The sequence below is a fragment of the Rhizophagus irregularis genome, chromosome 9 (assembly GCF_026210795.1).
Source record: "Rhizophagus irregularis chromosome 9, complete sequence".
Classification (NCBI taxonomy): Eukaryota; Fungi; Glomeromycota; class Glomeromycetes; order Glomerales; family Glomeraceae; genus Rhizophagus; species Rhizophagus irregularis.
This window is the reverse complement of record NC_089437.1, coordinates 910,391-933,372: the sequence shown is the minus strand read 5'-3', so window position 1 is coordinate 933,372 and position 22,982 is coordinate 910,391. Positions and strand designations below refer to the sequence as shown.

Here is a 22,982-nt window from a genome sequence, read left to right as displayed (position 1 = left end):
AATAAAATAGATAAACGATTAAAAATTGATAACCACAAAAATGATATATTTTACTTTGTAATTATTAGTCAAAAGCTCCCGTTTTGTTAAATGTTTACTTGTTTATATAAAAGAAGAGTATTTGAGATTACGTTAAATCTGAAAATGTGCGAGGTGTCATACAGACGTCGAATCATGGAATCATATATGGGAATGCTCGAAAACGTAAGTACGAAGTGGCAGATATGGAACGAAGGAATATTGATGATCAACCGTTAGTGAGGGACAAATTGAAAGAGGTTGTCATGACACCATCTAAAATTATGGATATTTAATTATGAGAGAATTAACTCCGATCGAGGTCTAATAAAATAACAAAATATTTACTGATTCGGAAGTAAAAAAGATTATGGTTGCTGAGGTGTAGTGATGTAGTTGAATTTGAAATGAGTTAAGGGTTAGGAACGACGATCATGTAGATGATGGACTTGAATAGTATAGTAGGTGATAACAGAGTGGTGGACATCAGAAAAAGAAAGAAAAAAAATTAAAATAGATAATGTAATTGATAATATAGTTGGTAACGATAGTGTAACGATATTAACGATTTAGATTCTAGGAAAAGGTTGTCATTTCAATATATAGGTAATTTACGTAGTACATGAAAAATACTACTTCTTCATTGGATATGATGAAGGCGTGGTATTGAAGGAGAATGTAAATTATATAAATTATATTCAAATTTTTATTTTTTTGTATGTTCTTTATCATATAAATAATCAATCAAGTACAGTAATTCGTTTTACCACAAAAAAAAAAAATCTCCGATATAAATATAAGAATTTTTTTTTTGGTTTAAATACAATTTGCAAGCAAATACTTTTAACCCGAAATAAATCGATAGATATAAAATTTAAAAAATATTTTTTGAAAAACAATGGTTTTATATAAAGTACATAACCTAAAAGGAGGAGTTTATTATAAAACTGAGATAATTGAGAAAAATTTACATTCGAAAAATCTTTAATTTACCTTTCTCAGCTCTTTCTTTACCACTCCAAATGAGATCTCCTTATCACGGAATTAGTGAAGTCTTGCCCTAGCAACAGCTAAATGGGCGTAATATACCGGAGGTACCTAATTAAATATAATACGATATTTAAATCATTTACTGCATATTATAATGATAAAAAACGTAATATAAAATCTTACCAAAGATACTGCACACGTACAACGCACAGATGTGTGGCAAAGATTATAAGATAACATTTGTAACCTAAATTATTAATTATATATTAGTTACACAACAATTAATAATTAAATTAGATTAAATTGACTTGCTTATTTGCATCAAATCCGTTTTGGTCATATAAAACATAATAATGGGTTGGCCGAGACGTTCCATGTAGTCCGGCATGACTTAATAAATCTGGTAAGAATTTAGTCATTTAGAAATGTTACAGAATTTATGTGTAAATGTAACAATTTAATTACTTACAAAAATCAAATTCAAGTGGATGTGGATGTGTAATATTCATATCAACGACAGTACCAGGAAAACAATTTCCCGTTCTATCAGCGCCTTGAATTGGGTGTGGTGTCTCTTTTGTACCACAACAAACGTGATAGTGGGTTTATAATTAGCCTCAAGCTTTTGACACGCGTCTGTAGTAATTAAATAGATTAATGAAAAGCATGAATAAATCTAATAATAATATGTTTCAATTACCTTTAATCGCGGTTAGCTCACACTCTAGTACCTTTATAAATTGACTCTTTGAAACTCCATTTCGGTAAAATAAAATTTTTTTAGGTTTTCTCCCACAAGTTTGATAAAATATTTTTAACAATTCCTTAACCATATTTGCTAAATCTTTTATTATTCCAGTACGGCCAGATTGAACTCTAATTGACGCTGCATAACGTGATGCCTTAGCGTCCATAGAACCACATAGAGCAGCGTAAGATAGACATTTGATATCGCCTGAAAAGATGCAAGAAACATAAATATATCAAAGTAATTCATGTGAAAAAAAGAAAAAAAATTACAATTTACCAGGCAAAGGATAAGTAACGTCTGCGCCCATCAAAATAGTAGGCTCATCTGCCAAAAATTGAATATGTTCAGGAATGAGGAATGAATTCTCTCCTCCAAGTTTAACGTTCATCTTTAGGCAGACGTTCGCACAATATTGTTTTTTTGGTTTTATCGTGTGTGTACTTTGGACACACTGTGTTGCGACACCAATAACTGTGTCACTAACACGTTTAATTTCGGCATATAAATGTGATCCAGTATTTGGGAGAATACAAAGAATAAGCTGTGGTTTAGCCTTCGCACTGTTTCCAGCCCTCAACCAAGCTTTTTTTAATGATTCTTCAGTATTTCCTATAGGATTTTCACGACATATTGGAGGTTTCCTCTCAAAGATATTCTATTATAAATGATTAGAAACTTGAATGATTCATACGAAAAAGGGTTGATATCATTTAACTTACCATTCCCGTATCTTGACATGTAACAATTAATTCTCTCACGAAAAACTCAATAGCTTGATCACTAGAATTTGAAAAGACCAAAACTGACCATGAGCCGAGGGTGGCACCATTTATTACTTTTTTATTTCGTAAATTCCATGATCCACCATTCGGCTGGACACGATTCTCCCTTGATGATTGATGGTATTGAATTGTTGGAGTAGGGAGAATCCTAGCATTCACCTGTAAACTCACATTAAAAATATATTCCTATAATACAATAATAACATATCAAACCTACCACGGTCATATCGTTTGATATTTCCATCCCGAATTGTTTAAGGTATTCGTTTTCTTTATAATTTAATATATTGAGACAAGCCTTGATCTTATCTGCACGAATGTTAGGATTTTGACGAGCAAAGTTTGTCATTTCATTTGCTAGATTCGTATCCTTCCCCATATATCGTTGTCCCTGTTATAAGAAATAAAAAGTTTTTTTAATAAAAAAAATTTCTTATAATCATATGATATCACTAGATGAATATATACTTACCGGAATTACGTCACAAACTTCTATTGGAAGATATTTATTTTTACTTACGACAACGCAAGGAAGAAATGGATATAATAGACGTATATTGTATTTATTTTGAAAATAGGTTTTCACATCAGTCTTACTACCGTCAACTCCATCAAACATAGTGTAAGAAGCTGGGGTTTGAGTTAATTTCATAATCTTAAATTTTCGCCTATTTTCCACTCTATGATTATCACTTATTTTAAGATTTTTTATTCTTTTCTCAACATTTTGACGGTCTTTATCTGATAATCCTTCACGTAGATCTTTGGGAGATCTAAGACCCAGTATTTTTGCAATCATCTGAATAAGCGGACCACTCTCATAGAAAGCGGTAGCAATTACATCTATGTTTATCATCATTTTGCCCATTGTGGGACGTGCTGATTGGTAATACCCCTGCCAAGCCTCAATATCCCCAAAGAGTGATCTAGCTCCCTGCGAAGTGTAAAATGATTTACATACAGTAGGATATTTTGCAGAAATCTCGTAACTGATAATGGTGTCCATTGCCGTTATTGCTTATTACATAAATATGATTATAATCCATTATGAGATTCATTCTTATTTAAGAAAGAAAGAAACTTACCTATTTGGCAATTGTTGGTCATCTTGCCTTTTGCATGTAAAAATTGGGATAGGTCCTCCATGTCAATATCTCTAGCTTTTCTTATTGTAATTTTAAATGTTTCAGATGAACGTATTCTAGATATGGGCTCGCTACCTTTCTCTAATTTCACCTAATTATAATAATTAAACTTAATAATTTTTCAAAAGTCAAAAAAAAAAAATAAAATAAAATAAAATAAATAAAAAACAAAATTCAAGATAATTTACGTCAAAACTATTGCTTTCAAATGGCAATGGCTTGTGTGTAAACATATTTGTTTTTCCTACAAACATTTGCTATTAGTTAGTAAGTATCCTCTAGATAAAAAAATATATTTTTCTTTACAAATATCCAAATATTGAATAAAGCAAAAAAAATGTAATTTTATAATAAAGTACATACCATCAAATACTGGTCTTACGCCCCCAAGGGCTTCTTGGTTTTTCTCCGAAAAATGATTGAATATTTTTCTATTTAATCGCGGAGGAACCTCGGGCTTTATCATTATAACATAATGTATAATTTTCATTTTCGGCATCTTAGTAACTTCAAAGTAGTTTGTTCGAATTTTTACCGGTTCTCCTAGAGATTCTTTTTCCATATTTTAAAATTAACGAAGAGTATAATGATAAAAAAAAAAATATTTCTTAATTTCTTTTCGTGACTTGAAAATATTAAAAGTGATAGAAATATAAAATTTTTTTTCTTTTAGTATCTTATTATCGGCATAATAATCAATTTTATAAAGAATTTGGAAGTTCTTTGGTGAAAAGTGGATCAATAACATTGCTACTTTCGAATTCTTTACGAATTTCGGATAAACAAATTGATAAGAAAATAAAAATTAATTAAAATACCTTGCGATAAACTTCTATTAAAATTTTCTTTGTCTAAAATATATCCTACTATATTTAAAGGACATTCCTCTTTGGCGTTATCAATTTTCAAATATCTGCAATTTGTAGACAGAATACATATGTGCAAATCTATTTCATTTTCTAAACAATCATTATCTTCATGATCAGAGTTTGCAGTTTCATAAGCTGATTCAATTTGAACGTTAATAAATCTTTCATTCCACTCAACTATCTTAATAATATTATTAGGCTCATAGCTTATTGACAAATCATTTGCATGCACGAAAATAGTGTATTCCTCATGTAAAGTAAAGGAACTATCGAAAGTATAATTTAACTTATCGTTATCAGGTTGCAATTTAATAGTTTTTTTAATATAATCAACTTGTAATTCTCGATTACTTGGACTAAAAACAGATAATTGAGAAGGTTTTCCAATAACAACCCATGAAACATAACATTCTGTTATATCGATGCTTGTTTCTTTTATTTTTTTCATTATCGCATAAAATCCATTAAAATCATACAGTCCAAAATTAACATAAATTTCTTCCGATCTTTTCAATATTGATTTATTTTTTGAAAATATCGACCCAAATACTTGATAATTTTCACTTTCAAATGATAATTCAAAATCAATACGTTTGTAGTGATCATCATCATCATTATTTAAGTCTTTTAAATCGGTAACTCCTGTCATTATAATTCTGTAATTATCTTTTAATATATCATCAATTCTTCTTTGTTGCTCGATTCCAAGAATCTCATAAAGGGGGATAATATTATCAAATTCAACAATTTCCAGATTTTCATTGTTTTGAATCCAATCATGTAAGTCATTTTTTTCAATAATCCTTCCATTCTGAGTTAATAGATATGAAATATTTAAATCATCTAACGTCTCAAGTATTTTATTATAATCATTAACATCGTTAAATGTATTAGGTGAAGAGAGATCCTGTAAAATATTTTTAAAGTACCTTCCTAATACAATTCTTTTTGGAAATAAATGACCATATTCATCAAATATGTCTTGCAAAACTTTCAATGGCTTCATACCATTAAGTGCTTTTTCCATAGATTGTTCAAATTCGGGTCTGGTACAAAATCCCGAATGTCAAAATCCCGAAAATCCCGAACCGGGCAGCATTATGCTTAATGTTGGCCAATATTTCGGGATTTCGTACCATTCGGGATTTTGACATTCGGGATTTTGTACGGATCCCTTCAAATTTTTTTGTAGGCTTTATACTATCTGTATTTAAAAGAATTTCACGCTTCTCACATTTTACTAATACATGGTTATAACCCTTATAAGTTTTATCGTTATTCTTAATAAATGGAAAAGTGCTTAAATTTTCTGAAAAAATATGGTTGGAAAATAAAGTAAATTCTAATTTTGTTGACGGCTTGATCAATTTCAAATAAGATTTATTAATAGAATTGGCTTCAGGAATTTTAATAATGTTAACGGGAATTTTCTTACTAATTTCTATTTCGTCATTGTTATTTATTATTAATCCTTGAAAAAGGCCGAAATTCTTGGTCCAAATAATTAAATTATCATTCACAGCGTCTTCAACCCATTTTTTTAAACTTAACTTTTCTTTGAAATTAACGACTCCAGGTTGTTTTTCTTTAAATGTTTCAAGATCACTGTCTACCAATGATTTATTGAGTCTTAATTGAGAAATGGAAATGAGGTTATCATAAGAAATTATATCAATCATTTCCTTTTGATATAAATTATTCATCCAATTTATTAAATTTTCATGTGTATTTATCAATGAGTAGTAGTATAAAGTGAAAAATGATGAGAGACAAAAATAAAAAAGTGATCATGAGGAAACAAAGTAAAAAGTAAACCATAAAGTAAACAAAAAATGAAGTTAGTAAGAAATGAAATATAAGATAAAACCGAAATAAAAAAAAATAAAAAAAATAAAAAAATACCTTTATTAATTGTAGAACTGAAAGAACTAAAATGTCTGAAAAAAAATAAATTAAATTAGTGAAAAACGAAATACGAAACAGAAACAAAATAAAAAATAAAAAAATGAGTAAGAAACGAAATGTAAAGTGAAAAACAACTGAACCTTGCTGGAAGAACTAAAAGACCTAAAAATGATGAAATAGAATTAAATATGTAAATTATATAAATTATATAAATTTATTAGTCTAACCTTACCATATTGTAAATATTTATTATCAAAATACTAAGAAGTTTTATCCCCGGCGCAGCGCGACGGGTTACACCTAGTTAAATAATAAACAATTTTAATAATATCGGGTTGAGAGTCAAACTATTAAGAAAAGACTATTTTAGAAATAAAATTTTAAAATACGAATTACTAAAAAGTATGATTTAGGAAACGGAAACCCGTTATTATCGTTATTATCGCCTTTTTCAAATTAATGCGACCCTTACATAACACCTCAATTTGTGATTATCTGCAATTTTATTGTACCATTGTATAGAAAAGGCTAATTATCAGCGATTTCTGGAAGAAATTTTAGTAATTTCTTGATTCTTAGGGTAATTTTATTATAAACGAATTTTAAAATTTTGTATAACACTAACGTTTTTAGCAAGGAAACTACTCTAAGAATTCAAAATTTCTTCTTTTTTTTTAAAAAAAAAATAGTAACGCACTTTATTGAATTCAAAATTTCTTCCATAATCGGCCCTTTTCTATATATAAATGATACAATAAAATTGCAGATAATCACAAATTAGGGGTGTTATTTAGGGGGCGCACTAATTTGAAAAAGGAGACAAGTCCGAAATGCTATTTTAGGTCTTAATACTGTTTTATATTGTACATCATCATGTGCTGGACGGCATATCACCTTGCGTAGAATTATGTTACACTTCGGACAAATCCGTTGATTATAAGCAAATGATGCCATATGTGCCCAGAAAATTTTCTTTCACTTTTTAATATTCCATTGATCTTTCTATGTAAAGAGTAAAGGGCTTTCAGATAATACCCTAAAAAATATCTTTTTAATATTATTATATATATTTCAGAATTTTTAATTTATAATAATCATTTATTATATGTATCGTCAAATTTCTGAGAATAGAGAAATTACTATTGAATGTAACTATCATATTTTTCAAATGAAATCCAAAGCGAAATAATTCAATTATATTAGTATAATGAATTTTGTGAACCTATATATTAAGTTTTATTTATGAAAATACTCATTTTTTTAACAATTTTATTGTGAAAATGTTGGTAAAAATGCTTATAATATTATAACTTTTTCAAAAATTAAACTTGTTTATCTGTTATTGACATTTTCTTAATTATGGAAAAAGTGACTAACTTATTTTATCAACATCATGGTTTGACGCAGATCAGTTGGTGGAAAAAAATATGGTTCCGAAAAAATTAATCTGCATTGCTTTATTGTAACTTCTACTTTTGGCTAAAATACTATTTTCATTCTACGTGCCGTCGGAATTCAAAAAAAGGCAATTCTAACAATGCATTTAATTATTTGATTATTAAATATTGTTGTAATATGGACGGAGTTAAAAAGGGAAATCTAAATTTTTTGGACAGAATTTTTTTTATAGGTTCACTTTGCTGATCATGGTCATTAAGCTTAATAATATAAATTACTCAAAATTCTGACTTACTTCCTTTTAACTGACGCCTCCCATATCCTTTTTGAATTCTGACGGCAACGTATACATGCATATATAAAAAAAATTAGTCCAAAAAGAAATAATATTTTGTTTCATTTCTGTATAAAATGGATAAAGATACTGATACAGTGGAAGCGAAAAATTGTCTATATTGCAATAAACCTTTTATCGAAAAATTATGGTGCAAAGAATGTATCAATTCTTTAGAAAAATTAGCAGAAAATGGTGATAAAAAAGCAATGAATAATTTAGCCAATAAGTATGATAATGGAGAAGGAACAGAAAAGAATGTAGAGAAAGCATTTTATTGGTATCAAAAAGCAGCAGAAAATGGTGTTAAAGAAGCAATGCATAATTTAGCCTTACGTTATTACAATGGAGAAGAAACAGAAAAGAATTTAGAAAAAACCTTTTATTGGTATCAAAAAGCAGCAGAAGAAGATTATATTGAAGCAATGAGTAATTTAGCCCTGTGTTATGCAAATGGAGAAGGAACAGAAAGGAACTTAGAAAAAGCTTTTCATTGGTTTCAAAGAGCAGCAGAAAATGATGTTAAGGAGGCAATGTTTAATTTATCCATATCTTACGGAAATGGACAAGGAACAGAAAAGAATTTAGAAAAAGCCTTTTATTGGTGTCAAAGAGCAGAAAAAAATGGTGTTAAGGAGGCAATGTTTAATTTAGCCAAATATTATGATTATGGAGAAGGAACAGAAAAGAATTTAGAAAATGCCTTTTATTGGTATCAAAAAGCAGCAGAAAATGGTATTAAAGAAGCAATGTTTAATTTAGCCGTATATTATAGGTATAGAAAAACTGAAATAAATTTAGAAAATGCCTTTTATTGGTATCAAAAAGCTGCAGAAAAAGATCATATTAGAGCAATGTATAATTTAGCTGGTAGTTATTATAATGGAGAAGGAACAGAAAAAAATTTAGAAAAAGCCTTTTATTGGTATCAAAAAGCTGCAGAAAATGGAGATGAAAAGGCAATGTTTAATTTAGCCATATGTTATAAAAATGGAGAAGGAACAGAAAAGAACTTAGAAAAAACCTTACACTGTTATCAAGAAGCAGCAGAAAATGGAGATGAAATGGCAATGTTTAATTTAACCATATGTTATAAAAATGGAGAAGGAACAGAAAAAAATTTAGAAAAAGCATTTTATTGGTATCAAAAAGCAGCAGAAAATGGTAACGAAGAAGCAATGCATATGTTAGCCTTATGTCATGAAAATGGACAAGGAACAGAAAAGAATTTAGAAAAAGCCTTTTATTGGTATCAAAAAGCAGCAGAAAATGGTGATAAGAAAGCAATATTTCGTTTAGTCATTAGCTATTATAATGGAGAAGGAACAGAAAAAAATATAGAAAAATCCTCTTATTGGTATCAAAAAGGAGCAGCAGAAAATGGGGATAATCAAGCAATGTTGAATTTAGCCATACATTATCATAATGGAATAGGAACAGAAAGGAATTTAGAAAAAGCCTTTTATTGTTGTCAATTAGCAGTAGAAAATGGTAATAAAAGTGCAATGAATAATTTAGCCTCATGTTATTATAATGGAAAAGGAACATTGAAGAATTTAGGAAAAGCCTTTTATTGGTATCAAAAAGGAGCAGAAATTGGTTATGAAAAAGAAATGCTTAGTTTAGCCATATGCTATGAAAATGGAGAAGGAACTGAAAAGAATTTAGAAAAAGCTTTTTATTGGTGTCAAAAAGCAGCAGAAAATGGTAATAATGAAGCAAAGGTTATTTTAGCCATATATTATAGTAAAGGGAAAGGAACAGAAAAGGATTTAGAAAAAGCCTTTTATTGGTATCAAAAATCAAAAAAAGATGATGGTGATAATGAAGCAATGTATGAATTAGCCATATGTTATTATAATGGAATAGGAACAGAAAAAAATTTAGAAAAAGCCTTTCATTGGTATAAAATAGCAGCAAAAAATGGTAATAAAAATGCAATGAGTGCTTTAGCCTTACATTATTATAAAGGGGAAGGAATAGAAAGGAATTCAGAAAATGCCTTTTATTGGTGTCAAGAAGCATTAGAAAATGGTGATAAAAGTATGATGAATAATTTAGCTTTATATTATCTTAATGGGGAAGGAACAGAAAAGAATTTAGAAAAGGCCTTTTATTTGTATCAAAAAGCAGCAGAAGATGGTTATAAATCTGCAATGTCTAATTTAGCTCATATGTATTATAATGGAGTAGGAACAGAAAAGAATTTAGAAAAAGCCTTTTATTGGTATCAAAAAGTAGCAGAAAATGGATATGAAATTACAATGAATAATTTAGCCACTATGTATTATAATGGAGAAGGAACAGAAAAGAATTTAGAAAAAGCCTTTTATTGGTATCAAAAAGCAGCAGAGAATGGTGATGAAGAATCAATGTTTGATTCAGCCAATAGGTATTATAATGGAGAAGGAACAGAAAAGAATTTAGAAAAAGCTTTTCATTGGTATCAAAAAGCAGCAGAAAAAGATCATATTAAATCAATGAATAGTTTAGCCATATGTTATGAAAATGGAGAAGGAATAGAAAAGAATTTTAAAAAAGCCTTTTATTGGTACCAAAAAGCAGCAGAAAATGGTGTTGCAGAAGCAATGCTTAATTTAGTCATATATTATGAAAATGGCAAAGAAACAGAAAAGAATTTGGAAAAAGCTTTCTATTGGCATCAAAAAGTAGTAGAAAGTGACAATGTTAGTCTTGAAAATAAAAATGAATTTTGTAACAAATGCAAACAACCATATACTGATTACCTGTGGTGCAAACTATGTAATGCCATACGATTTCAACGAGATTTTTTAAAGTGGACCAGCCAAAATGAATTTGTTGATAAATTTATTCAAGAAGCACAATTGTATGCTAAAAATAGTTACGAAATTTTAGAGTGGATACCTTATAATAAATTGTCAAGTATTAATTATTATGATAAAGGAGGATTTAGTGCAATTCATAAAGCTATCTGGTTAGATGGACCTATTTTTAGTTGGAATTATGAGAACCAACAATGGAATAGACAAACAACTTATGAGGTTATTCTTAAAACACTTAATAATTCATCAAGTTCAGATGATAAATTTCTGGATGAGGTGTAGTATTTTTATTTAATAGTCAGTTTTATTTTCTTTTGCAAAAGTTTAATAATTTTTTTATCATTTATATAGTTGAAGTATCATTATAATTGCCAGAAAAAATCATTTTCAAAATTTATTCAGTTCTTTGGAATTACCCAAGATCCAAATAATTTAAATTATATAATAGTAATGAGTTATGCAACAAAAGGAAGTTTGAGAAAATGTTTGCCTGATATAATTAAATTTAAGTGGCAAGACAAGTTACAATTATTGAAAAAAATTATATTAGGTCTTAAAGTTATTCATGAATCAAATTTAACTCATGGTGACTTTCATGATGGTAATATTTTAATGTCAGATAATTCCAATGAATTATATATTATTGATTTAGGATTATGTAAACCTATAAGTGATTTACAAGATTCTGATAATGATGATAATGAAATTTATGGAGTTTTACCTTATATGGCACCTGAAATATTAAGAAAAAAATCCTATACTCTAGCAAGTGATATTTATAGTTTTTCAATAATAATGTGGGAATTTACATCAGGTATTCCCCCATTTAAATATGAAGTAAATGATCGCCTTATCTTAAATATTTGTGAAGGGGAACGTCCTGAAATTATAGAAAATACTCCAAAATGTTATGTAGATTTAATGAAAAAATGTTGGGATTCAAATCCTGCCAATAGACCAACTATAATAATGCTTGAGAATATTATATCCGAATGGATTGAATGTATTAGTTATTATTATAGAATAAATAGTAACAGGGATGGAAATAATAAATTTGGTGTACCTAATATTGATAATCAATTAAGAAATGATATGTTTGAATTTATAAAGGCAAATGAAGCTTTAGTACAAAAACAAGCAAATGCTTCTATTATACAATCTCATTCACAAGCATATTGTGCAAGTCGTAAATTTACTGGAATTTTAGTTCAAGATCCAATTCAAGAAAAGTCTGAGGGTTTGGATTGTATGATTTAAGATTAATTAATTCTGTTATTTATTCTTTATTTGCTGAATTATTATCAGTTATTGTGTAGAAAATATTTATATATTTATACAATTTGTTACTATTATTTTTATATCATCAATACTAGACTTTTGAAAACAACTTCAGTTGCTTCTATCTATTTTCTAATTGATATTGATAAATTATTTTAGACAGAGTTCAGTTGATATATAGTTGTCTGGCAAAGCTATATTTCCTAATGTCAAAAACAATCTAAAGTTTAAAATATTTTAACAGATTTTGACAGATATTTAAACATCTATGTTTATAAAAAAATTTATCCAATTATATAATGATTCACCCATCACTTTTTACCCTATATGATATTGTGGCACATCAGCCTCATTTGCTTTTTTTCGTAACATTACCTTAAAAAAATTTTTTCACTTCTCGCATTTTTAAAGTATAAAAAACATTGATTTCATGCTTTTTAAATTTTATATTTAATAAAATATAAATTATTTACTTTCTAAAGTTAATAAAACAATAATATACTTTATTGATAAACAAAAATGATAAGTTTATTTGATTTTACATTGAAATTTATATTTGATTTATTAATAAAATAAGTACAATAAATAATACTGTGAAAACACGTTTTATCTAAAGAGATATAAAAAATGTATAATGTATTTAATATTATTACTATAGTTGTTAAGCAACTTTATTTAATCTTTAAAGAATAGTTTGCTTTGACCAAAGTACCAAAATTATGTTCTAAATCTTTGTATAAAGAAGATAAACAACAAATAAAACAGTTAATATAGTAATTTTTTTTTTTTTTTTTTAACGAAGTCAACTTTATTTAGAACAAGTTAACATTAAACATGGCAGGGAACTATAGTCATAGTATGATTAGAACTGTAATAATTCTGACTTTTTTTTTAATTAAGTTGATTTATACTACCATACAGTATCATAATTATGATAAATAGTTTTTAAGATTTAAAGAGAATTTCTAAATTTTAACTGGTGGAAAAATTACTGGTAGATCATGTGATTGTGTATTAAATATTCATGTGATTTATTATGATGATGCAATTTCATTTGGCTCGCTTCGCTCGCCGGGTTTTTCTAGCCAAACCATAACTTTCACTTTATTTGCAAAATTTTTGATTATATTTAACATATCTATAAAAAAATTGAGAAAATTACTCTTAACTAGCTATTAACATAATTTTTTTCTCATTTGGTAAAGGATGATCATTTTCGGTTTATTTTGCTTGTTAATCATTTTTGGCTTAGTTATTTCACTTGTTAATCATTTTAAGGTTAATTATCTTGATTGTTGTTTATTTTTTGGTTCAAAAATAAAAAAAATATATATATCAGAATATGTGATTAACTTTAAATAATAATACAGAAAGATTGTTTATTACTTGATAAAGCATCATTTAAAATTTACTATCATCATTTTTGGAATTATGGCTCTGGAAAAAAATTTTTCACGATTACATTGTAATAAAACAATTCTACTATCCGATTGTTGATCATTTTTAGTTCTGGAAAAATTACGATAATTGAACATCATAATACTAATAAGACAATGATAATGAAATTTTACCATTTGGTTGTTGTTTATTGTTTTGTTTCAAAATAAAAAATTACTTGATATAACATTTATTTAAATTTTATCATCCAATTGTTGAGAAAAAAAAATTTTATGATAACATTATAATAAAACAACAATTATATTATCCGATTGTTAATCATTTTTAGAATTACTACCCTGAAAAAATTTTCATGATAGCATTATAACTAAAGTTGCCTGCCAAAACTCTACAGGCTATTGTCGAAATGTCGAAACTAAAACCTGTAGAAATGCCGAAATGCCGAAATAGTTTCGACATGTCAAAATTGTCGAAACCTAAAAATATTACGTTTCACGTAATAACTCGGCATCCAATGATCGTAGAAAGATGCGCCATAGCTCGTTGGAATCGTCTCATAACGACGAGTCGAATGGTGGTTAGATCGTCTTTCTACGATCACTGGATGCCGAGATATTGAGCGAAACGTCAAAAATCGGCATTTTGTATTTTACGATACTGCGCCATTTGACGTTTCACTTAATAACTCGGCGTCCAATGATCGTAGAAAGATGCACCATAGCTCGTTGGAATCGTCTCATAACGACGATTCGAATAGTGGTTAAATCATCTTTCTACGATCATTGGATGCCGAGATAATAGACGAAACGTCAAACGGCGCAGTAGCGCAAAATACAAAATGCCGATTTTTGACGTTTCGCTCAATATCTCGGCATCCAGTGATCGTAGAAAGACGATCTAACCACCATTCGACTCGTCGTTATGAGACGATTCCAACGAGCTATGGTGCATCTTTCTACGATCATTGGATGCCGACATATTAAGTGAAACGTCAAATGGCGCAGTATCGTAAAATACAAAATGCCGATTTTTGACGTTTCGCTCAATATCTCGGCATCCAGTGATCGTAGAAAGACGATCTAACCACCATTCGACTCGTCGTTATGAGACGATTCCAACGAGCTATGGTGCATCTTTCTACGATCATTGGACGCCGAGTTATTACGTGAAACGTAATATTTTTAGGTTTCGACAATTTTGACATGTCAAAATAGTTTTGACAATTTTGACATGCCGAAACTCCCTAATTTCGGCAGGCAACTTTAATTATAACGATAATGTAATGACGACGATAATGAAAATTTACCATTTGATTATTGTTTATTTTTTGGTTCAAAATAAAAAAAAAATGTATCTATATTTAAATAAGTAATACAAACAAATTGTTTATTTACATAATATTAATATTTGTCATCCGGTTGTTGATCATTTTTGGCTAACAAAAAAATTATTCAGTTTTGACATGATTTGCTAAAAATTTTATCCCATAATTTTTAAGCAAGAAAGATCATTCTATATAAGTGCAATATCACCCTATGGGTGGGTGGGTGGCGCGTCACGTTATTGTTATGACTTGAAATGATTGACATGTCATGATAGGTTAACGTTAACTTAACGTTAACATAAGATTAGTTTTTGAGTGATTTCCATTTTAAGATGCTGATCCCCCATCTTTGGTATTGATTTGCTGATTATATAAATACATTTCAAATCAAGCTTTTCTATTTTAGTACGATCGGCAACCAACAAATCTTTTAGTGTTTTAAATAAGAAAAATTACAAAAAAGGAAAAGATCTACATTATATAACATTTAGTAAAGAACACGATCGAACTAATACTATAATATTATTAGGGACTTAAGATTTTATGTTCAAAAGAACTATCTACCATTCTGCTCACCCAAATAGGTTCACTAAACTATCCGCATAACTACTACTATTCGTATGGACTTCGGTAATGTTATATAAAAACTCATCACAACTCCTTTAATTACTACTACAACATCAAAGATAATGAAAATAATACTACAAAACACTACCATAATCAACAATATTATAGTAATCTATTGTATTACCCCCAAAATAAATATGACTTTGAAGACTTTGTAGATTAAAGTATTTCTTATTTTTTGATTTACGCGTTTTGTCAATAAACTGCTCTTTACCAAAATGTTGTTTTTTAACATTTTTATCAATTCCCAAACCTCTATCAATTTCATTAAGTTTATTACACCTCACTTTCCAAAAAATCATAGATTTATCCAAAATTTCATTCCTAAAATTATATGACAAAATTTCAACTTTTGATTTCGTAGATAATAATTGTTTAAAAAAATTAATCAACGAACAAGGAAAGAAACCTTTAATTAAATCTATGAAAGTTATGTGATCCTCTGATACTTCAAGTTTCCAAATATCATTGAGATTTTTAATATGTTCAAGAGTAATATGATTAATAGGATCTAAAATTTTATTAATTTCTAAAAGAAGCCAATTTTGTACTCCTGAAATTAAATCATCCATATCCTCTTGTCTTTCTTCACAAAACCAGATATGATTGAAATCTTCTTCATCCTCTTCACACATAGGACAAAACCTTTCTTTATATAATGAAAATAAAGTTCTTTTAATTTGTTCAATGCAAGGAAGTTTTTCAATCATCAACTGAATTTTGCGTCTTCTAATTTTTGATTCTTTGAAATCAGTGTATAATTTTTGTTTTTCTCCCAAAAAATTATTAAAAAAAATTGACCAATCTATTTCACATTTTCTATACTTATCATTTCTATTTAAATTTAAAAACCTTTCCAAATTTTCGTATTGGTTGTTAATGTAATTAACTTTCTTAAAGATTTTTCTATAACTATGCCATTCCATTTGGGAAGATCATAAAAATTATTATAATTTAAATTAATTCCTAAATTTTGATCATTATGTGCCAAAGAAACAATATTGTCAACATAATTATTTAAAGAATCATCTGTATGAGCATTAACTTTAAATATATTAACAGATAAATTATTTTCTTTAATAATATCCATAATTATTTTCCAAAGAATGTTGTTATTACTAATTTTAAAAATTTGTCTAGTAACTAAAGTAAAATTATAAAATTTAAATTTTTCAAAATTACTAATAACGCTAGCACTATCTGTATAAACTGTTAAATTACTATTAGAAGGTGCTATTAGCAAAGTAATTAATAAAGCAAAAATTTCTGCACATGTTGATGAAATCCAATTATTATAAGATGATATTAATTCCAAAATTTTTTGCAAGGACAAATTATAAAAAGTTGTTCCAAAAGTAGCTGATACATATTCTTTGGTAATATCTTTAATTGAACCATCTGTATAGCAAACAAAATCTTTAACATTTGAATCATATAAAATTTTTCTTGAATCAAATAATTTCTGTTTATCTAATGATAAATTTATATATTTTTCAATAATATCTAAACTATTTTCATCAAAACGTAATTGATAATTATCATATGAAGAGTAATATAAAGAGTTTCGTTTAAAAAATTGATCATATCTTATAATATTTTCCATATAATTATGTTGTGCTTTCTTTAGAAGATATGCCTTACATCCCTTCCATTTAATAAGTCTTTTATATCTCACTTCATATATTTCAGTTTTCATTTATTTTATTATACATTTACCCTCTATTTGACCAATATTATATTCACAACCATTACATACTTTAATAAACAAATTAATTTCACTTGTGTCTGATATTCTTTTAAAATGTTCAAAAATATATGTAAAGGGCTTTTCTTCAATTATTTTTCCATAAATATTTTCAAAATGAAACATATTAAAAGATGTTATAATATTATTAATATGAATATTAATTGGTAAAAATTCATAACCACCCAAATTTATGATTACATTATTATATATATTCCTCTTTAACATTATAATTTTTTCCATTAGTTGTAACTAGGGATGGCAACGGTCGGTCATGGTCGGTCATCGGTCGGTCATAACCGGTCAAGAACCTTTGACCGACCGACCGTTCTGACCGACCGCTATGGCTGACCGTTTGACCGACCGCTTGACCGACCGTTTGACCGACCGTTTGACCGATAACGTTTTCGCAACGTTTTTATTAGGGCAATTTAAAAAACGTGCGAAAACTTTTTTTTTAATAAAACATAATTAAAAAAACGTTGCGAAAAACGTTTTTTTAATTAAATTACTAATAAAAAACGTTTTCGCAACGTTTTTTGTTAAAATAATTAAAAAACGTTGCGAAAACGTTTTTTTAATTTAATTACTAACAAAAAACGTTTTCGCAACGTTTTTTGTTAAAATAATTAAAAAACGTTGCGAAAACGTTTTTTTTTTAATTTAATTACTAATAAAAAACGTTTTCGCAACGTTTTTTGTTAAAATAATTAAAAAACGTTGCAAAAACGTCTTTTTTTAATTAAATTACTAATAAAAAACGTTTTCACAACGTTTTTTGTTAAAATAATTAAAACGTTTGCGAAAAACGTTTTTTTTTATTAAATTATTAATAAAAAACGTTTTCGCAACGTTTTCTATTAAAACAATTAAAAATTCGTACATTTTTTTAATTGCCCTAATAAAAACGTTGAGAAAACGTTATCGGTCAAACGGTCGGTCAAACGGTCGGTCAAACGGTCGGTCAAACCGGGCGGTCAAACGGTCGGTCAGAAGTCTTGACCGACCGATATCGGTCACGGTCATGACCGGTCATAATCGGTTAATGACCGTGACCGTTGCCATCCCTAGTTGTAACTAAAGACTGAATTTTTTTATATATATTTGGCGTATTAACTACATTACTATTTCTATTATTACTAAGAGCAAATATCTTATTTTTTATATTCCACCATGTCAGAAGAGTTTTGTTATCAGGAGATAAAAATTGGTCCAAAAAGTATAAATTATTCATATTTAAAATTTTTATATTTTTCAAAAAACTTTCAGTTCCAACAATTTCCATAATATGACGACCCCTTTCTAATACAGTACTGTACTATTTTTTCCAATATTGTGTTTATTAAATTCTATACTAAAATTATAACTTTTCATTAATAATAAATTATTAATAATAAAATTATTTTGCAAATGTTGACCCATAAAGATTAAATCTTTATTAAAAAAAGGAAAATTAATTAAAGGATTGAAAGGTAAAAGTAGTTTATTTTGAATATCTACTAAACGAATCTCCATTATTTTTCCAAGAATTCTTTGATCATTAATTTGAATTATAAAATTATTAACCTTAGCTTGCCATGCAATTGATTATCAAAAATTGAATGAATATTATATAATAAATTCAATTCCATAATTATATTTGGTGCAGTTGAAGCTAACTTTAATTTATTTTTAAATTTTTTTCTATAAGGAACCATGATTTTTTCACAATCTTTTTCTGATAGTATTATTGTTTGTGTCCTATATTCGATACGTGGTAATATTACAGCATTAAAAATATAGGAACTAATTTTGTCTGTTATGCATTTGTTCTTCAGCAGGTTATTACTTAAATTTTTGACTTCATCAAAGGCTTGTTGTTTGATAAAATTGTTATCATTATATATATTGAACCAAACACCCAAGATTCTAAGACTTTCTGTTTTTCCTTTAGGTTTGATTTTGATTTTCTGATTGCCAAATTCTAACTCTATTTTTTCATTAAAATTAAAATTCTTTTTCTTAAGTAACAATTCAGATTTTCTTTATTTATTTGAATATCGTTAAGAGTATAGAAGTCATCAGCTGTTTTTAATATTTTTTCTAATTCTTCTTTATTGCCAGCTAACATATTAGTATCATCCATATATGCCATGCTGGTAATGTTTTGGTTTACTTCTACCTCTATATTTTCATATAAATTGATTTTCTTTTTTGCCTTTACATGATATCCAAAGTGTTCTTGCTGTATGGCAGTAAGTAGTGGATCATAATATATACACCACAAAAGTGGTGAGATTATTTCCCCTTGATTGATTCCAACCATTACATCATATGGATTACTTAATCCTCCTGCTGTAAATACACTATTTTTCCATCCTAAAAATAACTCTTTTGTTAAATTAATAAAAGAACTTGGTATTTTAAGAAGTTGCATAGCTTTTTTTAACATAAAAATATTAACCCGATCATACGCTTTTGATATGTCTAATGATAAAATCCACAGTTCCTTATCATTCTCATTAGCATCTTGAATTATTTCATTAATAATCCTTAATGGTTCAAAAGTTGAACTGAAAGGCAATCCAGCAAATTGTAAACCTTTAAGAATTTTGTTTTTCTGAAGAATTGTTGATAATCTTGCATTCATTATTGATACCATTAATTTCCTAGCCGTTTCCAACAAAGTTATTGGGCATGTATTAACTAATTGACAACCCCATGGCTTTGGTTTTGGTATAGGATAAACATTAGCATATTTCCATTCTAATGGTATCTCTTGATTATTAAAAATTAAAATAATTAATTTTCTAATAATTTCTTTAAATTCTGGAGATGCGTGTTTCAACATTTCATTACAGCATACCTCTCATTAACCCGAAAAAATGATTGATGTTTGAATGATCAATTTTATGAAAAACTTTTAGCTAATATAAAATTTAATTTTTTTTTTTTAAAAGAAAAAAAATAAATTTCTTAAATAATTAAAATTATTAACTAATTATTAAATTTCTTAATAATTAAAATTAATATAATTCATACCTTGGCAACAAATTCTATAAATTCACTTTCAGAAATTTTTGAATTATTCAAATTTTTTAATACAACAATAATTTTTCGATTCTCCCAATTAGCTTTTTTTAAAGTTCCATAAGTATTGTGAATTATTTTATCAATGTTTTCTAGATTACTAAATTCATTAAAATCAGAAAAATCAATATCTTCCCCATTAATCTTTTCATCTATCTATTCTTTCAAAAATTTCATATTGAACAAGGAATTTACTATCTATTATCGGGTATTCTCAACGTTTTTTATTTTTCTATTCTTGGTTAGCGATCATCAATTATACCTAACCCTAAATTTTTTTGTTGACTAACCCCAAATTTTATTTGCCGCACAACTATACATGTGACTATTTGTGACTATCAACGAATGTTGATCATTTTGGCCAAAATTAACGTTGACTAACCCAACTTTATTTGCCGTACTCATGGTTATCAATCTAATTTAAACAGTGTAATGTTATGACCACGGATAAATCGTGATATGTTAAACAAGCTTTTTATTTTATATGAAGTAAAACGTAAAAAATGTCTTAATTTAAAAAATGTCTTCGGAAAAAATTATAGTACTTATTAAAATTATAGGAAACTCATCATTACATAGTCCCATTTTTAAAAGATTAAATCCAGATGATTATTTATCAGGTATTCGTAAAGAACTTGAAAATGGTAGTATCATTAATGATATGCTATTATTTTCAAAAGAAGCAAATAATGAATTCGGTGATATGAAACGTGAAGATGAAGATAACTTTCATTTAAAAGATATTATAAAAGTTGAAAATAATCAAAATATTTTATATTTAAACTGACTTTATTGGAAATATTTGAGTAATCAATGTAAAATAGATTATGGATGAATTATGAGTTTTGATGGAATTAAGACAGCTGAAAAGCAAGCATATACGATAAATGACTATTATGAGTTAAATGAAATTAGTAGTTATAAAAGAGGTCGACTTGAATTTGAATCAAAAGAAGATTGGATGAAGAAAACAAATTTATTTATTGATGTGAATGGTATTAATATAACGAATTTTGCAAAGTTAGGATTATCAGTTGAAAGGTTACAAAATAAAAGTTTTAATGAAGAAATTAAGTCAGCTTATCAATATACAGAAATTGGCAAAGTATCACTAAAATTCAGCAAATCAAATTTGAAAAATTTAAAATTAACTTCTGAGTTCAAAAATGATTTGATTGACGCTATACAATCCAAAGATCCTAAAAAATTTGAGAAAATTACCCAAGAATATGGTCAATTCATCCCAACTGAAGTTATTTTAGGGGGAAGAGTTTATTTTAATGATGTTAAAAAGTTATCTGTCAGTTCAACAGATAACTCTAATAGCGCTTCTGGAAAAATTGGTTTCGGATCTTCAAATGCAAATGTAGAAGTTAATTTTAATAATTTAAAAGGAACTTCAAAATTTTATAATTTTAATCATATAAAATTACTTGGAGGAAAGCATCCTGATAATGAAAATTTTGATGAAAAAGCTTGGATTGAATCTTTGAAAGATTATCAAAATTGGGATTGTATTGAATTCAAAAATCCCATAAGCATTTTTCAACTCTTATCCGATGATTTACCTGGCGATTTACAGGATTTGCGTAAAAGAACATATAAATCTATAGGAAAAAGAATCCTATATACTATTAATGAGGATTTTGTTTATTTTTTAAATGAAGCTGGGAGATGTCGAACTTTTGAATTACAAAATATTTCACAAAATATCTTAGAAATAATTCAAAATGAAGAAGCAGATTGTGATATTTTTCCATCAGTTATTGATGCTAATGAGAATTCAAAAAATGTTTTTTTTGATTGTCATATTCTTAGAAAACCAAAAACAAAACCGAGTATTATAATTCATGGTATTCAAAAAAAATTTCGAAAACGTAGATATAAATTAAGAATTATGATAATGGTAATTGGATATGACATAAATTTTAATTTCATATTTCCTGATACTATTGGTGTTGAATTAATAAAAAATGGTTACAATCCACAAAATCCTTGTGAATTTTATACTATACCGTTACAGCAAGAATTTGAATCAATGCTTGCAAAGGCTAAACCTTTTTTTGGAATTCCCATATTTAGTAATTTGGATTCTTCAAATAAGTCAATTATCATTGGACATAAGTTTAGCAACAATCAATCAAATAACAAATTTAATTCGTGATCCGTTTCCGAACCAGTGAAAACTACTAATAAATTTCGGGGAACTGGTTTTACAAATTAATTATCCCTTAAATGGCTTTTGAGCTGATTTGCCCAGAATTTTTTTTTTTAAGTGTTATATAATAATGTTCTGAGTATATTGAATGATAAATTTGCATCGTCAAATATTAATATCACAAGTTTGATCAACATATACTTGCCATTTAAGGTTACGTTGTTATACAAATTGGCGATATTGCCTAAAATGTAACCAGCCAAATTTGTATTACAACCCGGCTGAAAAATAGTGTAACCAATTGCTTAAAACCGAGGGAATCAAGATCCATCAAAAATTTTTACATTGAACGATTAGTTAAAAAATTTTTTCTTTAGCGACGCTGGAT

General features: G+C 27.5%; 5 protein-coding genes across 5 annotated transcripts; 4 read left to right on the top strand and 1 right to left on the bottom strand.

Moving 5' to 3' along the window:
• Positions 1-4,387: 4,387 nt before the first annotated feature.
• On the bottom strand, positions 4,388-6,234 carry OCT59_029230 (uncharacterized protein; the record flags this gene model as incomplete). The annotated part of the gene is made up of 3 exons (XM_066142398.1): positions 4,388-4,449; positions 4,505-5,601; positions 5,645-6,234. 3 exons carry the CDS (start codon positions 6,232-6,234, stop codon positions 4,388-4,390), a joined length of 1,749 nt encoding a protein of 582 aa, XP_065994568.1.
• Positions 6,235-8,269: 2,035 nt separating this feature from the next.
• Positions 8,270-11,364, top strand: OCT59_029229 (uncharacterized protein; the record flags this gene model as incomplete). The annotated part of the gene is made up of 2 exons (XM_066142390.1): positions 8,270-10,955; positions 11,348-11,364. The coding sequence occupies 2 exons, from the start codon at positions 8,270-8,272 to the stop codon at positions 11,362-11,364; spliced, it is 2,703 nt and encodes a 900-aa protein (XP_065994567.1).
• A 601-nt stretch (positions 11,365-11,965) lies between these two features.
• OCT59_029228 (uncharacterized protein) lies at positions 11,966-12,253 on the top strand (the record flags this gene model as incomplete). Its single annotated transcript, XM_066142386.1, has 1 exon — positions 11,966-12,253. One exon carries the CDS (start codon positions 11,966-11,968, stop codon positions 12,251-12,253), a length of 288 nt encoding a protein of 95 aa, XP_065994566.1.
• Positions 12,254-20,956: 8,703 nt separating this feature from the next.
• On the top strand, positions 20,957-21,223 carry OCT59_029227 (uncharacterized protein; the record flags this gene model as incomplete). Its single annotated transcript, XM_066142364.1, has 1 exon — positions 20,957-21,223. One exon carries the CDS (start codon positions 20,957-20,959, stop codon positions 21,221-21,223), a length of 267 nt encoding a protein of 88 aa, XP_065994565.1.
• Positions 21,224-21,274: 51 nt separating this feature from the next.
• OCT59_029226 (uncharacterized protein) lies at positions 21,275-22,600 on the top strand (the record flags this gene model as incomplete). Its single annotated transcript, XM_025325850.2, has 1 exon — positions 21,275-22,600. One exon carries the CDS (start codon positions 21,275-21,277, stop codon positions 22,598-22,600), a length of 1,326 nt encoding a protein of 441 aa, XP_025179178.2.
• Positions 22,601-22,982: the final 382 nt, after the last annotated feature.